Source organism: Phaethon aethereus (assembly GCF_964289735.1).
Source record: "Phaethon aethereus genome assembly, chromosome: 2".
NCBI classification, from domain to species: Eukaryota; Metazoa; Chordata; class Aves; order Phaethontiformes; family Phaethontidae; genus Phaethon; species Phaethon aethereus.
Genome location: NC_138582.1, coordinates 49,405,947 through 49,424,218, shown reverse-complemented (window position 1 = coordinate 49,424,218; position 18,272 = coordinate 49,405,947). Strand labels below are relative to the sequence as shown.

Genomic DNA, 18,272 nt, shown 5'->3' with positions numbered 1-18,272 from the left:
TGTGATGATGTCAATGTTCATTACATTACAAATCTGGTATAAATAACACAGAAGAAAAAGGTCAAGGTATTTTTTTTTAATAAGAGAAAATTAGTACACTTAGACTGCAAACATTTGTATGCAAATGCAGTCATACTGCGATGCATCTAATAATTCCAAATAGTTTTAACTTCACATTAAAAATACGAAAATATAATATAAACATATCAAAACATTTGGCTATGAAGTTTGCGGAATACAAAGGATGCCTAAATAGTGTGCTTTGGGATTGCAGGCTCACTTTAAAAATCTTGTATGTTCCTTTGCAATAGTTAATATTTTCTGAGGAGAAAATGGAATAAGAAACAATATTTCAGAATGCACAGCAGGTTCTTTTCTTACTTTCATTTAGAGCCACAACATCTAAGTCATATAATACACAGGATTTCTGTAAAACAAACAAAAGCAAACACTTAATTAAGATAACTAGAACTCAACAGTTGAAAAGCTTAAATTTTCACACATTTTAATATGTAAAAAATTTGGTGGGGTCACTGGATATATTTTTCCTTTGAATATTTAATTAAAAGATTGCAGTTTTCTAATAAATTAGATGGAGACTGATGCCCATGCAAGTCCCAGCTTGGTATATTTACGTTCTTTAGCTGCCTCAAACATCTCTCCTAACTCTGAAGGTGACAGATGATAGAAAGTGTCTTTTGAGGAGATACTACAAGCCATATGAACTTATACTATAAATCTTTACTCACATGAATTGTTCTAGATGTATGGGTTCTTCTGTTGACTACACCAATTTTCACTAATTTGCAGTTAAGTGCATTAATCTTTGTAGTATTGAGCATGGGGTGCAAAAATCCAGTTGAAAGGAATAGGGAAATATAGAACATCAGTACCCATTTAAAAAAAGGCACAGGCTATTAATTGTTATAAAGGACATTAACTTGTTTTGTGAAATTCACCCAAATTCTCTATTTTCTTGCCTCTATTTAATAACCAGGAATACCCCCAAATGGAAACAACTCAGTCTTTATCAAGATAAACTATGAAAATAGCACTCCACCCTTGTAAAACATTTATGTACTGATTGCAAAAGGAGATTAAAAAAAAAAATCAGCAAAACCAGGACTCTTCCTTTCAGCAATAAACTCAACTAGATAATTAGTGTTGACCAGAGAAACAATCAAACCCAGTTGTGCAATACAGTACAACTACATGTTGCAATCTTGTACTCTAAAACTATGAACACTGAACCCTGAACTCGGGCACAAAGACACAGAGAATATTGTCACATGCCTAGGAAAAAAAAAGTCCTAACTTCTCTACTTGCCATTCTCCCGCCTGCTTCTTGGCAGGTTTACCAAGCATGTAATGATACACAGAGAAGTGAGTGCAACCGCTGGATTCACGACATTCCTCTCTCAAACCAAACCCAACAGCCATAAACAACCATTTCTGACAATAAAGAGAAGCTGTCAGAGAGGAGAGCTATCTCAGCTGGAAGTCACAAGATTCAAAGCACAGGGAAAAAAAAGGAAGAGGGGAAAAAAGGCATCATGTAGTACAATGCTAATCATGATCCAGAATTGAGAACTTACACAATACAGTATCACAGGGTAGTTGAACATTGACTACATCCAGAAAGGTTCACCTGAAATTACTCAGCTGAATCAAAATGAGGAGAAAATAAAAGGTTCCCCCTTATCACAGTAAGCCTTATGCCTCTTTGACTGAGAATATTTAACAAAACGTAAAATTCTAGAGAAGACACATGAAATTTGTTTCCTTTTTCCTTCTGTAGCCACAGTTCTAGCTCTTCCAGCATGCTGGCTGCCCTGGGCCAGGGCCATCCCTACAAAAAGGATGAGCCCGTTCCTCCCTGGAGCTGCAGGGACCCAGGGAGGCTTCCACAGTGCATGCTGCTGGGGGAGAAGATTAAACACCTGGGGAGGGATCGGAAGTGATGGATAGAGGCAGGAGCAGAAAAGATATCGTAGTGTCTAAACCTCAGGATGGATGCCGAAACTGTCATCAGTAATTTAACACTTATTGTTCTGACTCTAGGGTACTAGAAGACTGTGACTTACTGATTTTAGGAATTACTTGTCATTAGTCACATATAAATCATTTATGAAGAAATACAGCATGTGCACTTTCACTTACTTTTTTGTTGGCTTGACAAGTACCAACAGACTTTTATTACCCTTGAGAGTTTGCAGAAATTCCAACATGCAGCTTCATATCTTCTGATTTCTTTTAATTTTTTACACAGTTGTGTAAGGCGCTTGAGTACAGGCATTAGCCATTATGATTTGTGCTAGGTGGAGACAAGTATTTGATAGTATTGAAGCATAGAGTAAATGTTAAGCATGAAGACCTTTTTAAAAGAGGGAGCAAGGGAGAATCAAAAGAACACAACCATAACCTTGCCATCTCAAGGAGCAAGACACCACTTGGGGAGGGGGGGAAGCTTTGGAAGATAATGGTACAATAAGAATTCACTCGATTCAGACCAAGAAATAACACTGAGCATTGATTCTTGTGGACATAAACTAAGTAGGTTTTGTTTCACTCTTGCTTTTTCTTCAGAAGAAAAAAAATCAGTTTAAGAAGTAAAAGAGTTCTAGAAAAATCCTTGTTTGAAAAATTTCAGAATTCATGTGTCACAACTTTAGAGGAAACAGATAATTTGAAACTGTTGCAGGTTATATCTAACTTCATGCTTTCAGCTAAAGGGGAGAAAGTTGCATGTTCCTTAAACACTGAAGATGCTTATTTGCAAATATTTTACTTAATAGTACTTTTGCGTGGTGAGCAAGCTGTTCATGTATCCTTAGCAAGGATCCTCAATACCGTAAGTGATTAAAAACGGTGAAACGTATTTGACAATGAAATGGTTCATATAATCTGTAAAATCATTATCTGATAGTAGTTCATCAACAAATTAGCCAGGACAGAAAGACAAGAACCACTGCTCCACAAATAAAGAAGAGATAATAGTTTGTTTTAAAAGCCCTTTAGAAGCTGAGGACTTTAAGAATCACTTCAGTTTGATACAAGTATTCCATACAGGATCTCCATCAAGCAAATAAGGGCCCGGGATTCATTTAAGCAAAGGTACTATACACACATTGAAAAAGTGCACATTCATAACCCGAAGAGGTACTACAAGTCCTGCATAAAGCACTGAAGCAACGATTGGACAATCCCACCTAGTGCTCAACTTCAGCCGAGCCTTGGAAGAGGTGGGGCACCCTCCTCTCCTGAAATTCCAGCAGGGAGCTATGCAAATCTCTCCCACCTGTGAGAACAAGGCGGGCAGCATTCCTTCTTCAGGGCTCCCTGAACACTAACACTGCCAGCTCGCATTTCAGCTCTGCCTGTTAGAACTCACTCCTTGACAAGCCAGCCAAGAAATAGCAGAAAACTGTGAAAAGAACCAAAATGGTACCGAGAAGCTCAGATTTCCACTTCAGGAGCTTGGGCAAGGTGGGGTTTTGAAAATACCACCACAGACACAGATGCTGCTCTACCCTGCAGTGATTTTAGTAATCACTGACTTGAAAGAGGACGTTGGAACCTCCTGCTATCAAATACTAGTTTTTCCTGTTAAGTAGCACAGCAGACATGTCTCACCTAACAGGCAACCATCTGTTTAAGCCAGTTTTAAGCTCTCTGCTGAATCAGTGGAGAAGATCAGACAGGATGAATTGCTCTCCACAGCCAGCTCGCTCTCCTCCCCAGCTCTAAGCAGAGTTTGTATCACCATTATGCAATAGATACCGAACTTCTAGAAACAGGAATTGTGATGAGATGGCTAAGATGACAAATGCTTTTTGCTCTTTTTTTTTTTTTTTTTAAATCAGGGAAAGAAAGCTAAGCTGGTTTAAAAAGGGAAATATCATCAAAAAATAAGGGAAGGCCTTTGAACAGCTTCTGATGCTTTCCATAGAGCACAAGAACTCTCGATCCCCAGGTGTAAAAAATCAGGAAAGGAAGGCAAGAGATCAGCATGGTTGAGTGGAGATCTGACAGGCAAACTAAAGGGCAAGAAGGAAATGCACAGGCAGTGGAAACAGGGACAGGTACCCTGGGAAGAGTACAGGGACACTGCCTGATTGTGTAGGGATGGGGTCAGGAAGGACAAGGCGTGGCTGGAGCTGAACTTGGCAAGGGATGCAAAGAATAATAAGGGCTTCTACAGGTATGTCAGCCAGAAAAGGAAGGTCAAAGAAAGTGTACGCTCCTTGGTGACCAAGACTGGCAAAGTGGTAACAACAGATGAGGAGAAGGCTGAGGTACTCAACGACTTTTTGACTCAGTCTTCACTGGCAGCGTCTCTTCTGACACCTCTCGAAGGGATGCATTCCAGAGTCCTGAGGGAATTGGCTGATGTAGTTGCCAAGCCACCCTCCACGATATTTCAAAAGTCATGGCAGTCAGGGGAAGTCCCCGGTGACTGGCTAAAGGGAAACATTTTTTCAAAAGGTAGCAAGGAGGACCCTGGGAACTACTGACCTCTTAGCCTCACCTCTGTGCCTGGCAAGATCATGGAGCAGATCCTCCTAGAAGCTATGCTAAGGCACATGGAGGATAGGGAGGGGATTCCAGACAGTCAGCATGGCTTCCCCAAGGGCCAGTCTTGCCTGACCAACCTAGTGACCTTCTATGATGGAGTGACCACATCAGTGGACCAGGGAAGAGCTACAGGACTTCTGTAAGGCCTTTGACACTGTGCCCCACAACATCCTTCTCTCTAAATTGGAGTGATACGGATTTGATGGGTAGACTGTTGGGTGGATGAGGAACTGGTTGGATGGTATCATCCAGAGGGTAGTGGTCAATGGCTCAATGTCCAGATGGAGAAAACTGGAAAACTGCTCAGATTAGCAGTGTCATATCAAGTTGGATTTACGTACTCCAGTACCACTTCTTGGCATTTTGATACTGGTTTAGTTATTTTGGAGGTGGGGTTCACTATGGGTTTGGAAGAATTTTACCCTATACATTTCAATGCCCTCAAGAAAGGCTGACCTCGAATGCCAGTGGGAAAACTATGAGCTTTACGGAGACAAGCAGAAAGGACTGTAACTGAAGTTACTATTATTAATAACTTCTTGAAATTCCATGGATTTTTATTCTCTCTAATGACAAAATTATCATACTTAATGACCGCAGTAATTTTGTTTGTATCTAACAGTGATAGTTGACAAAGACTGGCAAAGCATGGCAGAGAACTTCATGCAACCAAGTTCATGTGACTTTTGTGCCTGAACTGCCAGTAGAGAGTGCTCCGTTACTAATATCAGTTCTGCCATTTTCTTGATGGGTTATTTTCCCTGTGTTCTGTAATTCAAATTACTTGTTCAAAATGCAAGACAGTCCTCTTGCAACAGGAATGAGCAGGGCAAGGCACAGGCAGTATCAAGCAAGGGCTAGGGATAGATCAGCAGGGGAAGCAATAACTGGGGGGACAGGGACAGGAGCAGGAGACGATATGGGGTCCGGCACAGCAGGATCTAACTGCTGCAGGAAACTTTCCTCATGAAATGTGGATGAAGTCCTTGCTCCCACTGCTCTTCCGTATGTCTAAAACATTTAACCTGCTGGCAAAGTACGGGTCTCTATCTCCCTCTTCTGTTAATACCACATAGACTGTAACAATGTTGTACTGCAACTAGTTATTTCACAAATTTGAGAAGACAGTTGTGCTGTTACTCTAAGGTTCCTCAACCCTACAGATCACCTATGTAAGGATTCATATAGTTGCATCTCAAAAACCCTATTTAAGAGAGCAACTTGGCTTCAAAGTCAAGATCTTGCAGGAGCAGCAAATGCCAGAAGTCAGTCAAGTGTGTAACCTTCCTTTCGTCTCCTAGAGTTTAGTCATATGAAACCATACGGGCTGAGATATGGAGTCCTCTATAATGAATGGAAAAAGAAAGGCACCTCCACAAGACAGTTTTATCCTAAAAAGATCCATCTCTCTTCACTGAATAAAGATGATTCCAGACAACCACACTAGACCAGTCATGTAAATTTTAGCTGGCTAAGGTGAATCTCATCCCTGATACTCAAATGTTATGATTAAGTTTTAATTTACATGACCTAATTACATGCTACTGTTTCCAGAAGAATATCTGGCTCATTCAATGTCCAGAACAGACTTTTTTTTTTTTAAATTAAACAAGATAGTGTAGTAAAATTATGCCCTACATTGCACCAGGACTAAGTGAGTTGGTACCATTTATCCTCTTTGCTTTAATCTCTGTACCTTGGTTCCCACGTGTGCAATGCTGACTATACTACCTAATGTTACTAAGAAGGTTATGAAGATAAAAATCTAAAATAGATCTAAAATACAGCATTAAAAGTGTTATGAAAAACCTCATGAAGAAATTAATATTCTGTGGTCAGTACAATATAAATAAAGGGCAAATAAAGCCTGGGGCTCCATGCATGACTGAGGATAATAAAGAAACACTGAATGTGCACTGCTGGATACGCAGAGATCTTTTGGGCAAACTAACAATTCCATGAACCTTGGCAATAATGAAATCCGATTTCCTACGGATTTGGGTCTTGCAGTGAATTAAACTGGATATCCATGATGCAAACTCCAGCTGCAGTGGCTGGTCAAAGCATAGAATCAGAGAATAGTTTGGGTTGGAAGGGACCTTTAAAGGTCATCTAGTCCAGCCCTCCTGCAGTGAGCATTTTTCAGTTTCTCTGCATGGTCATCTCTCTCTAATACTGTAGGAACTAATACTGGAGACTTTCCTTCTGCAGACCACTCTGCCTCTCCTCCACCCAGCATCATATTTTCGAGGAACTCCTTGGGAGCTTAATTATCTTTTCGTTTGACCTGTCAAATTTGTTTAAAATCAGCTAGCAAGTTCCAAAGGTATTTTAGGAGCAAAGGAATTGGACACAAGGTGTAATCTCAAAAATATTGTTGCCATAGAAGAGGAAGGTAAAGAGATCAAGGAAGGACAGAATTGATGCCTGCCACTTCTGAATGTTCATCTCAAAGGACATACAGCTGTTAAACATTAAATGTTACTCTCAGCAGCACAGGGCAAGTTCTTAAATGGATTTTGACTGTTCTCTGCTCAGCAGATATATGTTTGTTTAATATTGTATTAAAACAATCTTAGTAGTCAATCACTCTTGGAAGGTAGGCAGAATATAAGCTTTGGTTAGTTTTATAGCAGTCTTCAGAAAAGGGCAAAAACTTCCTTTTTTTATTTTTCTTTTTGTTGAATACAGTTTCCCTCCTTCTGCTCCTAGTTTAGAAAAATACCAGCCACCACACCCACAAAGACAGAAATACAAAGGCTTGTAATATTTTTTTAAAAAGCTAGTTGAGAAGAGTACTGCTCATCAGCCAAGAAACCAAATAACACAAAAGTGCAAATGTTAACTGCATTCTGGGTGGTATTTTTTTTGTTTTGGTTGGTATTTTGAGGACTGACTCACAAGTACAAATAGTTCACTGGAAACCTGAAGCATTGTTAAGGAACAGCTGCCATCTATTAATGAACAGGTTTAGACCTATCTGAGACTCATAAGAATTGTGAATAAATAAAATACTCTTGTTATTTGTCAACATGTCTAACGAAACCTCTGGAATAAGCGGTGTCATTAACATTCACTTCCACTGCAGCCTTTTGAATACGATCAAATCAGTTATTATCAACTGATTGGTTTGAAAATCGTGAGTTCTCAAAAATATGACATGACTCCTTAGCTGTTACCAGTGTAAGCTGTCAAATAACATCTGATTGTTTTAATGAGACTACCCATTTAAATTAGAACTGCAGGATTGAGACCCAGCATAGAATGGCTGAGATGATAAATATCTGAAAGGTCAAGCAGCTCTTCAGTTACCTGAATTGCTGGAATACAGAAGTCTTCTATCTCTCTTAAACCCACTACAAGTAAAACCACAAGAGAGATAGGAAAATGCAGCACAAAACAATGAAAATACACACTTTAACGTGTTTTTTTTCCCAATCCTCGACTGAACCACAACTTGTGCTAAATTTCAAGAGAATCAAGAAGCTCATTACTTCTGAATGAACTCTGTAACTCCAGACATTGATCTTCCCCATCTACAGGAGTGTTTTCTGTAGATTAAGTTAATAAAGAAATGCCTGTAGTAGATTGTGAACAGGAGTATATATAAAAAATCCCAGACCTCCTCAGATTAATACAGCAAACTGCAATGTATCCGAAAACGGTCTACTGCCTGCCAGCCTGCCCTGCCTATCTATCTTACTTCTGAACGACCTCCAAGTATTTCCCAAAAACATGGCCAAAACAGACTTTTCTAGGGAGTTCTTTAAAACGAGTTTCCTCTGTGGGACTGGTAAAGCAATGACATGCTTCCACTGAAGCATCTCACCAGTCTGGGACAGGTGGTCCTATTGCAGAAGTAAGGGAGGCCTGATATCCTGCTACCTCAGACATAGGTGTCTTGGGCCAAAACATTGTGCAGAGCTGTGTCTCCTTTTTACAATCAGCAAGTACATATTTTACCACTACAGAATGGATGTATGACTGAAGTGATCTCAGACTGGCATCTATCATGTCATTTTTCACAGCTACTAGTCACACTTCCTACTGCATTTTCCCTTCTCCAAAATTTCATCAGTTAGAGGAAGTTAAAATTCAAGTAGTACATTCAGATTTCACAGTTTTGTGAACAAGCAAATTATTTTGTTGAACCTGAAAACCATGATGAAACTGTATGGTAGATTTATTTTTTTCACTGTGAACTCTTTCTTACCAGGCCAGTGGCAAAACCAATTGGGCTAAAGGAGCCCTTGTTTAAATCAACAAATGCACTAAAAATGGCAAATTATACATGAAAATAATGGTACATGATGCCCCATTAGGGATTGTGAAATGGTGAAATGTTACTACAGAAAAACTCGACAAATTCTCATGGACCTATTTTCCAAACACACATAGATGCACACTGAGTGTACAACTCTCAAGCAGTTGTATTCTCAAGCAGTTCTAATTAAAGCCATGCAGCAGTACAACATTTTCAACGTGGTCTGAATTTGTTTGCATGTCCTCACTACAAAACCCATGAATTTTCATGAAGATGAGTAGGAATACTTATGTTCTGCTTAAAGTGCAGGCGATCTTAATGTGAGAAAATATCCAAACATCATTCCTGCACGCTGCAGAGAATTCTCTTGGATCTTACCCAAACATACTTGTGCAGAAATGCTCGCTTCACACATACTTGTCTTTGCAACAGTTACGATCATAGCTATTGTTTTGTAGTTTTTATGCTTCATACTAACAAATATACTCTCTATTTAGAGTAGGCAATGTCTTTTTCATTTACAAGAAAATCAGTTATCCTATTTGAGACTTTTTGCCAACTATTCATGGTCGTGCCATTATGCTCCTGTTCTAAACAACATTTGACTGTTGAGTTGCTGATCTCCATTTTCATGCTAAAGGAATAAAAAGCTTTTTTTTCCTCCTCCAAAATAACCAACTATAGCTTGTGTAATTGTATAATACGACAGGACCTTGATTTAGCAGCAGTCCAACCCTGAGGTATTATTCTGACCATCCCCTATGGCTACTTAAACAAAACACTGCAACTTGTGACTTTGTCAGTAATTTTGCTCATTTATCTTTATTATGACTTCAAGAGTATTCGGAATGGAAGGTTAGTTTTGTATAACTAATATTGGTGATGAATGGCAATGATAATGCATTGCATGAAGAACATCTATTAATGTCTAAAATAATATTCTACTGTCTAAAAATAAACTGCAATGCAAAACATTTTCAGAGCTAATTAACAATAATTCAGTCCTACAAAAGTATTGCAACTCTGAGGAGTAAGGACTTTTAAGCCAACACACTCAAGGCAGTTAGAGATCCTTACTCTGACAACTACAATATTGATTCTACCACTGATTAACTCATATCTTTAGGTCCCAATAAATTCAAAAGTACTAGCATATATCATCCAAACAAACAGCTGTGAACTTTGTATAAAACATTTGACTGCTGAACATAAAAGGTCCACTCATTCCATCAGCATGCAGCATCTTCACAGTGTGCATATTCTGCAGAAACCTACAGGAAAAAAGGAATCTTCCTGCTGCAGAAGCGGAACTACTCTAGAGCTGTTAACCCCTGCCTTGAAGAAAAGCATGGGAAGGAAAGTCATGCATGCAGTTTTCCTGAATCTTCACCTTCTCTCTGAAATGTATTTTACCTGCTTCCCTCTTCTCTTCTCCCACAATTCTTCTCCCCCACTTTCCTCTTCTGTGTGTCTACAGCTACAGATCTCCCAAAACATTAACTCCGTAATGCAAAAACAGCACTGGCTATGCTCTGCTAAACCTCTTCTGTATTTACAACCTTTTTTACTCAATCTGTCAAGAAAACTTTCCTTTTTCTTTCTACTCAGAAAAGGAGCCTACCTTTTCCAGTATTTCCTTAGTCAAGACTGAGAATGCATCCTCAATGTTCACATTATCTTTAGCACTGGTTTCAAAAAAGGGTATTCCATGTTCCCAAGCAAGCTGAAAAACAAATGTAGGCAATGGGATGAACAGTCTTCAGGAAAAAAACACTTCCTAATACTAACAGCAAGAGATAAGGAGGTATTCTGACAGCTACTAACATTCTATATGAACACTGATTAAGTAAATGTCAATTCAGTAAAGTACTCTATATTCATCCTCAGTTTATAAATTTCAGGTAACCCTTAAAACATTCTTCTTAAATTTTTGCATTTCCAAACAGCTTTTTAAACCTATATTTACAAATAAATAAGAAGAATAAATGCTAGTGGTCTGTTCTCAATGTTTTGATTTTGATGTTTTCAGATTCCTAGAGGCTACCTATGCAGAAACTGATGAACACAAACCATTTTCATCATGGAATCATGGAAATCATTTGGAAAGATAACCCCACTTGAAGTGGGACTACTGCCCACACGACATGGGGTCAGCCATGGCTTTGCCTACCAGAGTCTTGAAATCCGCCAACGATGGAGATTCTATAACGTTTACGGGACTCTCTTCCATGGCTACATCACCCTTCTAGTGCTACTGGTTCTCCTTATCTCCAATCTGAACCTCCCAAGCCAGGACTTGTGCCTGCTGCCCCTTGCTTATTGTCTGTCTCTACTGAGAAGAGTCTATTTCTGTCACTCCTCTAACTGCACTTCAATTGCTGTAGACAGATAACTAACTGCTCCTTAGCCTCCTCTTTACCCAGCTCCCTCAGTTCACCTCATGGATTACTCGTACTAGACCCCAATCATCTTTGTAGCTATCTGCTGGACCCTCTGCAGTTTCTCAACATGCTTCTTGAAATGGGAGAGCCAAAGCTGGACACAATATTCCAAACAGCCTTGCCAGCAGTAAATAGGGAGGGTAATAATCTCCGTAGATCTACCATCCATTACCGTTCTAATGTAGCCCAGCATGCTTTTAAGCAATGAGAGAACACTCTTGACTTACATTACAAGTTCATTGTAACCCGTCTTTGTGGGTCCTTTGCAGCAGGGCAGTGACTTATGCCTGGGATTATTCCATCCCAGACATAAATCTCTTTGCACTTCTTACTGAATTTTATGATGTTTCTGTTGGCCAAGTTCTCAGGCTTATCAAGGTCCCATAGAATTGGTGTTCTCCCATTTGGTGTGCCAGTCACACCCTTTAACCTCATGTCATATGCGAATCTTGTATCATCAGCCAGATCACTGATGAAGATGTTGGACAACGTAAGCCGCACTACACACCCTGCTCATTACTAGCTAACAACCAGACACACAGCCTTCGATCGCTACCCTTTGCCTCTGGTAGTCCAGCCAATTTTCAGTCCACCTAATGTCCAGCACACATTTCATAGAATCATAGAGTAATACAATGGTTAGGGTTGTAAGGGACCTTAAAGATCATCTAGTTCCAATCCCTCTGCCATGGGCAGGGACATCTTCCACTAAACCCGGTTGCTCAAAGTCCCATCCAACCTGGCCTTTAACATTTCCAGGGATGGAGCATCCATAACTTCTCTGGGCAACCTGTTCCAGTGCCTCATCACCCTCAGAGGGAAGAATTTCTTCCTTATGTCTAATCTAAATTTACCCTCTTTCAGTTTAAAGCCATGATCCCTTGTCCTACTGCTACATGCCCTTGTAAAAAGTCCCTCTCCAGCTTTCTTGTAGGCCCCCCCCTTCAGGTACTGGAAGGCTGCTGTAAGGTCTCCCCAGAGCCTTCTCTTCTCCAGGCTGAACAACCCCAAGACTCTCAGCCTGTCTTCATAGGAGGGGTGCTCCAGCCCTCTGATCATTTTCATGGCCCTCCTCTGGACTTCCTCCAACAGGTCCGTGTCTTTCTGATGTCAGGGGCCCCAGAGCTGAATGCAGTACTCCAGGTGGGGTCTCACCAGAGCAGAGTAGAAGGGGAGAATCACCTCCCTCGACCTGCTAGTCACACTTCTTTTGATGCAGGCCAGGATACTGTTGGCTTTCTGGGCTGCATGCGTACATTGCTGGGTCACGTTGAGCTCCTCATCAACCAACACACCCAAGCCCTTCTCCTCAGGGCTGCTCTCAATCTATTCCCTAGCTTTCAAGTGAGGATGCCATGGGCAAGGGTGAAAAAAGCCTTATTAAATCCAAGATATATCACAACCACTGGTATTCCCTTGTCCATACAGTCATTTCCTGGCATCACAGAAGTCAACCAGGGTGGTGAAGGACAATTGTTGACTATTACAGATTATCTTTGTGTCCTTTTTGTTCTTAGCAAAGGATTTGATGACAACATGGTCCATGATCCTTCCACCGACTGAAGCAAAGCTGACTGGAGTTCCCTGAATGTGCCTCCCCTTGCCTTTTTTAAAGATAGATGTCATGCTGGCATCTTTCTAAGTAACACAGATCTCTCCCAACCACCATGGTTTTTCCAAGTTGACTGACACTGGCTCAAATCACATTGACCAACTCTTTCAGCACAATTGGGTGAACTTCATCATGTCTACAGATGCATCTAACTTTCCTAAGCAGTTTCTAATCCAATGCTTTCCCACTGCTGGCTGACTTGCTTCTTCTCAAACCATGCCAGTACATGTAGAGGTTTGGGAGCAAACTCCATCTGTGAAGACCAATGCAAAATAAAAAATAAAAAACAAACAAACAACCCCCCCCCCCCTTGAGTACTTCAGCTTTCTCTGTATTATGTTACTACATTGCCTACTACACCTACCAATGCACCTTCATTTGCTCTGCATGTGCACAATATTGGTCAAAGAAGATTAATGTGTGTGTTATTCCAATTCACCTTGCATACTGCTAAGTATTGTGGCAAGTGAGTCCTCTAAAAATGTAGCTAGATGCAAAAAAACCCAGCATTCCAGTGTTAAAGCAGTTGGAAGTCTGAACACAGCTTTGGCTACTTCCTCTCATTTTTTTGCCTTTGGGAGCATCTTGAATAGATCCATTAAAAAAATACCTAAATACATTTACAAACCTATGGAAACTATGCTACTGGGAAATATTATTTTATAGTATACTTGAAAACAGTTTGGAGCTCTTGAGTGAAATAAGCTCATATCTTACTTACAATAACAAAATAAGTAATGCCAATATTTCTTCCAAGGTGAAATTTAATTCCAATTGTTCATTTCTTTTAACTCAAAATATATTACTTCCTAGCAAAGTGCTACCATCATTTCTTAGTCTTGAATCAGAGAGATGTATCTGAAATATTCCTAGAACTGTGCAGAATGTTTTTTTTAATTTGTATTGTACCTGTAAAATCAGCTTTGAAGTCATGTACATGAAGAGAGCAAAAGCAAAAAAGGAAGAGTATGTTACTTGGCTCTTTCTGTTAGAAAGATTTGATAGGAGAAAACCAGCTACATTCTACCAAGTCATATAACCTTCAACATTTTTATTTATTTTTCAGAGAAAAAGATAATGTTATTGGGGTGTAGGGAGAATGGAGGAGCCCAAGAAGGTTGAGTTCAAATTTTTCTCAAATTGAAAAAAAAGCTATTCATACAGGAAAATACTTCATAGTGTTATAAAATAAAGATATCAATTTCTCAGTGATCACAATTATATAATTACAAAAGAAAACAATAAAAAAGTAATTTCTCAGCATTAAATTAGTCTATAAAGTGGCATACGATGGCCACTCAGTTATGACAGACTGTTAGAGAAATGCCATGATGAGATTCGCAGGGAATCTTGAGGTCTTCTCTGCAAGACTCTGAACAGGACAATACTTACAGCTCATACTCACAGGGTAATATGAAATATGTAATGGATTATTATGTGGCACAGATAGTATCAAACTATTTTCCCCTTTTAATAACGATATTTTGTTTTTTGGAATGACAGGACAACTATTATCTCTCTCTCTGCTAATGGAATCTTTCTCCAGCTGGTTCAGTCAGATTCCTTAGTGTTTGTAAATCACATTAAAAGAAGAAATGGTATAACTGAAGAGTTGCCTTGCCTCAAAACACAGGAGAAATCTAAAAAGCAGACTCACTGGTGAGGAGGTAATGATTTGTTTCTGAAAAAAATACTATCATTAAAAGAAATTTTGATTACACGGTTAAGTATAAGGAAGTCAGAAAATGTCACGGTTAATACCATATGCAAAACCCTACTACTGCCCTCTTGTGCACATACATCCACTGACTCGAGATTTCTGACAACGCATTCTTTGAGTGAGAGTATACATGTATTTTTCAGCAGCCGTGTTCCTTGCACACAGATACAATACATTAATGTTGAAAATGTCTTGCATATGAACAATGAACTTTCAAAAGTTTCTATTTGTAATGCTGTTGAAAAGGTGATGCTATTTTTAAAAGTTCCCTAATCTGGGATTATATAATTGGCAGGAAATTATCAGTGTTCTTTTCTTTAAACACAAGACATCCTGCCTGACTCACCATGCCAGAAAGCATAATAGAAGGGCCCATTCCAAGTTCCAGACAACTGATGCATACAGTTTGCAGTTGCAAAATTTGCTGGTGTATAGGATACGCTCTCCTGCGACATGTAGTCATTATCACAATTTCTTCTGCCATAGCAGGGCTCCTGGATTTCCTCATTGGTTCTCAGTGAGAGTCATTTGCCATGGCCTTTAAAACAGCACTCCCCACTTAATACCAGCTCTTCCCCTACGCATGGTCAGCAGGTATAAACTATACTGTAGTCTCAGCTGTGTGACACTTACACAGTTGGATCTAGGGGAGCCAGATGTTCCTAAATGTATCTGTCCAGTATTATTTAGGGCTATTCATAGACAGTGCAGATCGCTGCGCACAGGCTGCCAGCTCACTATAAAGTAAGGCTGTAGCAAAAAAATCATTGATGGGTGGTACCATAAAAATTGTGCAGAATGCATTATGCGTTACATTTTAGTATTCCACATTAAAACAGTACTCTGAAAATGCGGACTCTAAAATATTTTTAGTTTTAATTCAAACTGTAAGATTCCTATCACAAGACCTAAAACTTTTAAAGTACATTTTAACCTTCAAAATAAAAATCAGTATTCTAAAGAGATGAGCTAGGAGTTTCTTAATGTATTTCTGCTCATATGTTAAAAAAACCCCAACACTCCAGAACTCTACAACTGTTCTGGAGCAATTCCTAATTGAATTTTTGGAATTCAGAAGCTTTTTATAATTTTCAGGGTAACAGCTCACAGTCACATACTAAGATACTCGGGAGAACTCAAAGAAAAAAACAATGATACCTTTTCTCCTTTCTGTTTTGGAACTACACGTTCTGACTCCTTATCACACTTGTTGCCCAACAGTACTACGTCCACTTCATCACCTGCTTTCTAAAAGAGAACCAGCATTAATAAGTGTCAAGTGAGAAAAAATCAAACAACAAAAGCCCTTCACCTTCAGCTCACACTAATATTCAACACTTTATTTCCTTGAAAATAAGGGCTAAATTATTTCCTGATCTTTTCATATGTGGAAATATTTTTCATCAGTTACTGGGATTTGGAGGAAAACAGCAAGATTGCAAAGAATAGAAAAAAGCTGCTTACAAGTGCAGGGCATAATTTCCAATCCCTTTCATAAGATATAAATATATGGTGCATGGGCACTATCTTCCGATGAATGCTCCATCTTGAGGCTTTAAAGTGACTGGAAATGCCCTGAATTCACAGACACTGCCCTCTCAAAAGTAATGGGTTCATGGATTAGCAGATGAGTCAGGTCTACATCCAGCACTCACAGGTAAAACGGCAGGAATTTGCTGCACCTGAAAAAGCACCTCTCTGTGCTTCACTTTTGCACGCAGACAGTAAAATTACATTCAAAGTGTTCAAACTTAACATAAAAGTTTGATTATTCCATGACACTCGAAGAGAACAATAGACTTTTAAGGAAGTAAAATTTAAAAACCCCATTGATTTAAAAAAGAAGAAAAATCTAGCTTTTTGACCTTGTCTACAACCTTCGTTCCACTAATCCAGTTACTTACATGATCACTGTGAAATGCACTGTGTACTTTAGATCAGTGTTATTTTAAGATAAGCCACTGTAACTACACATGACTGGAATAATGTCAAGTAAAGGGAACAGTTCTGCAACAGCATGTGGAATTTGAAAACTGACATTTTTTGTGAAAACCATAATATTTAAAACCACTTCTGATGCTTAAATGGAGGAAGCTGAGGGTCTCAGTCTAGAGCCAACTAAAGCTAATGTGGTCTGATTCCATGGTTTATATTCTGAAAGTATATGCTCACACAGCTTCCCTGATGATTCAAAAAAGGCCTGGTCTCAGGCCGCAGATCCCTCTCCAAGTACGTCGATGAGATTTCTAACCTCTGTCAAAGTCTTAATTTTCATAACTTTGCCATAAGACAAAATCAGGCACAATCCTTTTCCCCAGAGCTTACACACATGCACATGGACACATGTCCTTCCCTTCAGAGAAATGCAAAGAAAACCCCCTACTCATTAAAGGATGAGAGAATCATTATTTTTAGTCTATTTGTACTTCTACAACCACGTTGCCTCATTTGAAGAGTAGGCACAATTTATTATTAAGGAACACTATTTCATTTTTTTTAATCCACTCTCATTTTAGAGTCAGCTAATCTCATTCCATACCCACTGCTGATGTTCAACATAATGTAGTATTAAAATGAAGTAAGGTCAACGTAAGAGTACAAAGTACAGGCCTAAAATAATGAATCAATCTAACCTGGATTAACAGACCAATTTAATCAACTTTTTATCTGGAAGAAGACTGTATGTAGCCAAAGGTTTTACAAGTGACATTTGACTTTACTCTGAAGTGAAAGGTCAATGGGAAATACTGTATATACAAAACATAAAACCAAAATTAATCCTGTAACTTTATTTCTGAACAAACAGCACAAGTTTCTGCAGTAGGAATATTCTTGCTAAACAGCTTCAAATAATAACAAAATTTAAAGGAGTTTAGAGGTACCAGGCCTTTCAGTAAGTATTTATCAGTACTACCAATCACTATGTATTTATTTCAGCAAATAACTATTATTTCTACATCAATATAATATCATAATGTATTTTCACTTTGACTGAATCCTCCAGCAAAACACCAAAAGTACACCTTTTTTAAAGATGGTATCTTGCAGTTTCTTGCTTTTAGACAACTAAAGACTATACACCAAAATGACATCCATTTTAAATTCTGAAAACTGATTATGTAGGTGAAGTCTTAAAAACTTAAAGTCAATATGACCAGGCAGAACTTTGACCATGTGCTCAGCTGGCATAAAATCTGCAGAGGTACACTGATTCAGATTGGCCAAAAATATGTCTCTTCAGTAGTTCCAAAAGCTCACTGTGTATATTCATCCTCTTTTATTTATAGCTCAAGAATAAGCTTTCCAAATGCAAAATCTATAGCTAAAAAGACAATGGTTATTTTACAGTTGTTAAGATGCTGTTATGCAAGTCAGCACTGACTGAGCTAACAGAGTCAAGAAACACTTTTTTCCCATATCATGGAAAAATACTATTACATTTTTTTCAATTTCATCAAGGCAAAAAGAATTTTTTTTTTGAGAAGTAAAAAAAAAAAGTGTTTTGCTTTAGTATCTCAAAAATACATCCAGATTTCTGGTTCACTCTCTTCAGTTTTTCTTCTGGTTTTAACATTTCAAAGTTCACACTTTACCGAAACTTAAAATAATCTGAACCTGGAGAAGACCTAGTCTATTTTTTTTTTAATGTCCAGAAATGAA

General features: G+C 38.8%; 1 protein-coding gene across 1 annotated transcript in view; it reads right to left on the bottom strand.

The window, feature by feature from the left end:
* Positions 1-352: 352 nt before the first annotated feature.
* The window catches only part of LOC309417879 (ras-related protein Rab-10-like), a gene marked incomplete at its 3' end in the record, with an annotated part of 33,226 nt that continues 15,306 nt past the window's right edge, over positions 353-18,272 (bottom strand). Inside the window, exons 4-6 of the mRNA XM_082015460.1 lie at positions 15,771-15,860; positions 10,461-10,562; positions 353-427 (exon numbers count right to left, since the gene is read on the bottom strand). Of these exons, the coding sequence (XP_081871586.1) occupies positions 353-427; positions 10,461-10,562; positions 15,771-15,860 (267 nt within the window). The remainder of the gene's footprint in view (positions 428-10,460; positions 10,563-15,770; positions 15,861-18,272) is intronic.